The 6,930-nt window shown below is 41.7% G+C and overlaps 1 protein-coding gene across 5 annotated transcripts in view; it reads left to right on the top strand.

The window, feature by feature from the left end:
* The first annotated feature begins 4,344 nt into the window (after positions 1-4,344).
* Positions 4,345-6,930, top strand: part of ITGAM (integrin subunit alpha M) — a 55,527-nt gene continuing 52,941 nt past the window's right edge. For 4 of the 5 annotated variants that reach the window (XM_034988799.1, XM_034988796.1, XM_034988797.1 and 1 more), the window contains exons 1-2: positions 4,345-4,450; positions 6,006-6,114. In XM_034988799.1, coding sequence (XP_034844690.1) covers positions 4,423-4,450; positions 6,006-6,114 — 137 coding nt within the window. In that variant the 5' untranslated portion in view covers positions 4,345-4,422. The remainder of the gene's footprint in view (positions 4,451-6,005; positions 6,115-6,930) is intronic. The other variant, XM_034988798.1, reaches the window with a different exon arrangement.

Raw genomic sequence — 6,930 nt, 5'->3', positions numbered from 1 at the left:
AATCTCTGTCTCAGGGAGCTTATATGCTCTAGTTGGGGGTTAGACAGTAAAAAAACTAAATAAATATATAATGTAATTTCATGTAATGATAAGTTCTATGAAAAAACATGTGAGTATCTGTATCAGACATTGTAGTTTCTGCACTCATATGCCATCAATATTTAACATTCTCATGCAAGCTGGCCAGATTTCTAGCTGTCATTGCCTGTAAGTGCTTGCCTGAGGGTTCTTTCTGCCTCTGGAGCCTTCTCTGCCTGGTGCAGGCAGGTTGGGAGAACCAGAGAATTAAGGCTACTCCAGAGAGCACCCCTCAACTAATAGCTGATTTGAATTGTGGGTAAGAATCTAGACCCCCTTGTCCCTCAGGTGGATAACTCTGAGGCATGTTTTACACTGGCTTCCAGAGTTCCTCAGGGTATCGAGCTCCAATTGTCTATAGTGGTAACTTTTTCATCACATATTTTTTAGGAGCTCTTTCCTGTTTCCATGTCTGCACCAGTATTTTCTGTATCACCTCCCAAATAAATTACTTGCACTTGGATCCTTGTCTCAGGGTCCATTTACAGTGGAACCCAAGCTAAGATTTTATCAGGAGTGGGGCTGAGGAATGGATGAGAGGAAATTGCTGGGGCCCTATAGACAGGTGTCCACCTGTGGTCACCTGGTCAGGTGCACACCCATTGCTGAGTAAATGAGAAAGGCTCTGTGGGTTGGATAGACATTCTGAAATTTTAGCCATGTCTTTATAGATAGTGGGCCCTTGGCCACTGATCAGGGCAAAAATAGGCCCTGATGTCTGAGCTATAGCAGCATCCTGTGGTGGTCAGAGTGTGAAAGCTTTTACCAAACAAACCAAGCATATTCATGAAATTATTCCTCCACACCCTGATTGGTATCTTTTTTTAAATTTTATTTTATTATGTTATGTTAGTCACCATATAATACATCATTAGTTTTTGATGTGGTGATCCACAATTCATTGTTTTCATATAACATCCAGTGCTCCATGCAGTACGTGCCCTCCTTAATACCCGTCACTGGTCTAACCCATCCCCACACCCCCTTCCCCTCTGAAACCCTCAGTTTGTTTCCCAGAGTCCATAGTCTCTCATGGTTCATCTCTCCCTCTGATTTCCCCCCTCATCCAGGGCCTATGGCCTTATTCCTCTTTCCTCAGCCCCTTTTCCTGCTAACATGTATAGGCACTTTTTAAAAAAAATTATTTATTGGTGTTTTTCTTTTCTTTCTGATTATAAAAGCCATTATTTTTTTTTGTATAAAAGTTTTAAAAACAAAAAATATAGAAGAAAATTAAAATCATCCTTGGCTGATTAAAATAGACCACAATTCTTTGATACAATTCCCACTCAGAAGTGGGATCTATGTCCCCTCTCCTTGGATGTGGATGAGCTCTGTGACTGCTTGACCAAAAGAATATGGTGGAAGAGACCCTGTGGCAGTTTTCAAATAGTAATCTTATGAGACTGGACACTTTTGATTATTGTTTTTAGAACACTTACTCTTGGAATCTAATCACTATGCCGTGAGAAGCCCAAGGAACCTAGAGAGGCCACATGGAGGTACTTCAGTCAACAGTCCCAACTGAGCCCCCACCTGCACCAACTGCTGGCCATGTGAGTGACCAATTTTGAAAGTCAAGCCCAACTGAGCCTTGGATGACTTTAGTCTTAGTCATGATCTGACTGTGATCATGTGAGATTCCTTAATGAGAACTGCTGAAACTGGACAATCCACAAGACCATGACACAATAAGTCACTAAAATTTGGAGTGGTTTGTTATGTAGCAATAAATGACTGGAACAAATCCATAATCCAACCATCCAAAGATAACCACTATTAACATTTTGGTTTTCTTACACACACATATTTTTAAATAAGCAATTTTATTAAAAATGTATAGAATTTTTATGGATTTTTTTCAGAGGACCAACATTCATTTGCTCTATTAAGAAGGTAGGACTAGGGGCAAGAGAAAATGTGTTAGAGATAGAGTGAAAAAATCACTGGCTTGGGGAATCACATTAGCAGTCACATACAAGGTACAGTTTGGTATTCTATGTATTTGTGTGTGACTGAATAAAGGAAAGCTCACTTAAAATGGAGCCAGGAGGCCAGGAAGGGGAGCTTTCACACCCTCCTGCTCATGGTCAGTTGCAGACCCCGACAGGAAAAGACCTACATTCACAATAGGAAGACAGCTATACTTTATTTATGTATGTATGTATGTATGTATGTATGTATGTATGTATGTATTATTATGTTATGTTAGTCACCATACAATACATCATTAGTTTTTGATGTGGTGATCCACGATCCATTGTTTTTGTATAACACCCAGTGCTCCATGCAGTACGTGCCTCCAGTACTTTATATTTTTTTCCATCAGCACGAGGAAAAAAGATTTTCTCCTTGCCAACCAACAGCCTGCCAATGAGAGACTGTCCCAATTCAGCAATGAAAAGGCACTACACTTGGCACTCCCAGTTTACTCCAATGGACTTTTTGTTTATAACAGCCCCTCCCAACTCCCTCCTTTCCTCTGTAAAAGAGCTTTCCTGTCCTTTGTTTTTGGAACTTGCCTCTGGTTTTGCCATAGCTTGTAAGTCTCAAATTGTAATTTCTACTATTCCTGAATAAACCCAGTTTTGCTGATAAAATAACTGACAGTTTTGTCTTGAAGGTTAACACATGAAATTATGATCCCATGTCTTTGAAAACAGATTTAGAAGTGAGTAGACATGATGGAATGCAAGGATATATCATAGAGTGAGGCATCATTCAACCATCCCTCTGTTGTTGGGTATTTAGGCTGTTTCTTGTTTTTCATTATAAAAACAATGCCACAATGAACAAGCTTGTACATACATCATTTTTGACTGTACTTCTCAACTCTTTCTTGGGATAAATTTCTGGAAGTGAAAACTCCTGGACAAAGGGTTTGAGGCTTAAAAAAAATTTTTTTTTTTTATTATGTTCAGTTAGCCAACATATAGTAAGTACATCATTAGTTTTTGATGTAGTGTTCAACAATTCATTAGTTTTTTTTTTTTAAAGCAAAATAATATTCAAAAAGCACTGGGTTTCTCTGTACCTGAATTGTCCTTTCTGATGGCTACAAAAGGAAGACAGCACTGGCTGAAGGGTACTCCTTGTTTCCTTGGGCATGAGGCAAGGACATTTTGCAAAGTGTGCTTTCAGGGAGAAACAGTGTGACCTCCCACACATACTTGGTCTGTATTAATGTTTAGACACATGGTCCAGGAAGCAGGCCCTAAGTCTATTTAGCTTGCTTTTCATAATCCTTGGCCAACCCTAGAAGCAGGTGGGCTTTTAAAAAAAGAACACCTTTGGTGATGTAGGAAAGATGTTAGGGTTTGAAGCAGAAGGCTAAGAAAGAATTCTTGAGACATCTTTGGTGCAGTAAGGTGATTTTATTAAAGCACGGGGACAGGACCCATGGGCAGAAAGAACTGCAATGGGGTCATGAGGAGTGGTCCATTTTATACTCTCAAGTTGGGAAGGGGTTAGGGATAGCATAAGTCTCTAAGGAATTTTGGAAGCAAGGTTTCCAGGACCTTGACAGAGCTAGCTATTGTTGGGAAAAGGTCATTTATTACTATCTAATAAAACCTTAGTCATGAGACCCTTCAGATGTGTATTGGTGGGCCATATGCTTGGGGGATGATTGCCAAAACGTATCTTGGGGGTTTTAGAGATAAAGGAAGTTTCCAAAGGAAGTTTTATACGTTAAAGTAGACTTACAGGATCTTGGGGGGGGGGGTGTTTGTCAGGCTAGGATTGCCTTTTGTCCTTAGCATAGTATTAACATCGAGGCAGCTGAGTCCCTAGAGGAAGGTCACTCTGCATGTTTCAAGGACTTGTCAATGGGCTGTAGGTAGTAAGGAAATTTAATAATTTTTTCTTCTGCCTTTGTTTCCCACATCATTTGGGAAAATGATCTTTTTTTTTTTTAAACGATTTTATTTATTTATTTGACAGAGAGAGACACAGTGAAAGAGGGAACACAAGCAGAGGGAGTGGGAGAGGGAGAAGCAGGCTCCCCGCAGAGCAGGGAGCCCCATGTGGGGCTCGATCGCAGGACCCTGGGATCATGACCTGAGCTGAAGGCAAACACTTAACGACTGAGCCACTCAGGCACCCCTGGGACAATGATCTTGATGATTTGAGCCAAGAGTCTGGTGAGGAAGGGAGCACAGGCTGCTTGTAGCCCCAAGAAGGTCAAGCAGGGCTTGCATGCTCACTGAGCCCCCGCCCTCTTCCTTTGAATCGCTAACAGATTTCTGTCACCAACTTCTCCTTTTCGGTCCTTCCTGTCTTTGGTGGCTTCCTTGAAGTGGTTCAGTGGTGCATGCAGCCCCACAGTTCCTGCTCCCTCCAGCTATGACTCACAGAATCCTTCTGTTAACAGGTACACCAGGGACTTGGAGGGGGGCCCTCAAGGTGAGGAAGGGATATTTTGAGTCTGAGTGGAGAGAGAGGGCACAGAATATCTAGCCTGGGGGAAGATGAAGGGGATTTGGAGAAGGATAAGGGATTCAAAATGAAGCAGAGATTAGAACCAGACCAAGATGGAATGCCCAGAGAAGCTTGGATGAATAATTAAATTCATAGACTTTGCAATGGGGTTTGGCTGGCCCCTTCACTTTACAGATTAGGAAACTGAGGCTCGAGAGAGGTGGAATGGTATGCCCAAGGTGCACAACACATATTGGATTCTGAGTGTTTCTTCTTCAATTCCATCTTATCACCTTCACTTTGCCCAGAGTTCTATTTTCCAAGGATCCAGGTGTAAATGTTTGTTGAATGACCAAAATGATTCAATTTTGTTTCCTTTTATGCCTATGCTTTGTGGAGAATGAACCAAAGAAGGGAAAAAAAGGGGGCGTCTGGTGGCTCAGTTGTTAAGTGTCTGCCTTCGGCTCAGTTCACGATCCCAGGGTCCTGGGATCGAGTCTCACATCAGGCTCCCTGCTTGGCGGGAAGCCTGCTTCTTCCTCTTCCACTCCCTCTGCTTGTGTTCCTGCTCTCGCTATCTTCCTCTGTCAAATAAATAAATAAATAAAATCTTAAAAAAAAAAAGAAGGAAAAAAGTGCTTGGGAATTGCATAGGAAAGAAATTGCCTAATTGAGAGTCTTTAGGAACTTGATTGTTGGGCAAATCAGCAGGGTGGGAGCAGAGGGTGGAGTTCAGAGACTGGCTGAATGCACCCTACTTTGGGGGTCCTTAGGCCAGGAATCAGCAAACTATGCCTTGTAGGCATTGGGGGAGGCTTCCTCCCACTTGTTTTTGTATGACCTGTAAGCCATAGGTCTCAGATATTTATTTATTTTTATTTTTAATTTTTTTAAAGTAGGCTCCACACCCAGCATTGAGCTCAATGTGGGGCTTGAACTCAGGACCCTGAGATCAAGGCCTGAACTGAGATCAAGAGTCGGTTGCTCATCCCACTGAGCCACTCAGGTGCCCCTCAAATGAGCATTTAGAATCAATTCATGATAGGGAATCTAACTTTGAATCCCAGTGAAGTGAGGTTATCTTCCCCAAAGAATTCCATTTGTCTCATTAATAAATTTTTTAAAAGGATTTTATTAAGCAATCTCTACACACAACATAGGGCTTGAACCCACAAACCCGAGATCAAGGCTCACAGGCTCTACTGACTGAGCCAGCCAGGCGCCCCTTATTGGTACTCAATTATTATGTTTTCTATTTCCTTATTGAAAAATTTGTGGAAATGCATTTTCTCTCTTGTTTTTTTGGACCACAAAACCTAAAATATTATCTGGCCCTTTATAGAAAAAGTGTGCTAATCTCTGCCTCAGGCTAACAGAGCTGGACCTGCGAGGCAGACATTTCCATGCTGGGTTAGGGTGAATTTCAGCAGGTGGATGCATGGAGCAGGAGGGCAAGCTGCTTTATCTTCTTAACCCTGCCTGACCCTCAGCCCTTCTCCTTCCTTTAGCCTTGGTCTTACTAAGTGATGGGTTCAACCTGGAGACTGAAAAAGCAACGATCTTCCAAGACAACGCAAGGAGCTTCGGGCACAGCGTGGTCCAGCTTGAGGGATCCCGGTAAGGACCACAGGTGGAGGTCTCTGTCTTACACTTTTTCTCTTTAAAACATATATGAAGGGGCGCCTGGGTGGCTCAGTCGGTTAAGCGGCTGCCTTTGGCTTAGGTCATGATCCCAGGGTCCTGGGATCGAGTCCCACATCGGGCTCCCTGCTCAGCGGAGAGCCTGCTTCTCCCTCTCCCTCTGCCTGCCTCTCTGCCTACTTGTACTCTCTATCTTTCTGTCAAATAAATAAATAAAATCTTAAAAAAAAAATAAAACATATATGAAAAGATGAATACCCAACTTTTACATCAACATGTTGGGACTGGAGGAGATTATACTAAGTGAAATAAGTCCAGCAGAGAAAGTCAATTATCATATGGTTTCACTTATTTGTGGAACATAAGGAATAGCATGAAGACATTAGGAGAAGGAAAGGAAAACTGAAGGGGGTGGAAATTGGAGGGAGAGATGAACCATGAGAGACCATGGACTCTAGGAAACAAACTGAGGGTTTTAGAGGGGAGGGGGTGGGGGAATGGGTTAGCCCAGTGATAGGTATTAAGGAGGGCACATACTGCATGGAGCACTGGGTGTTATGTGAAAACAATGGATCATGGATCACCACATCAAAAACTAATGATGTATTGTATGGTGACTAACATAACATAATAAAAGTAAAAAAAAATAAATTAATTAAAAAAAATATAAAAAAAGAAAAGTAAAATAATTTGCACTTATTTTTATTTTTTAATTTTATTATGTATGTTAGTCACCATACAATACATCATTAGTTTTTGATGTGGTGATCCACGATCCATTGTTTTCGTATA

This window comes from Mirounga leonina, unplaced genomic scaffold (genome assembly GCF_011800145.1).
Source record: "Mirounga leonina isolate KUSES-001 unplaced genomic scaffold, KU_Mleo_1.0 Mir_454, whole genome shotgun sequence".
In the NCBI taxonomy this organism is placed as follows: Eukaryota; Metazoa; Chordata; class Mammalia; order Carnivora; family Phocidae; genus Mirounga; species Mirounga leonina.
Note: the sequence above shows the minus strand (reverse complement) of the source record. Positions and strands in the feature narration are given on the sequence as shown.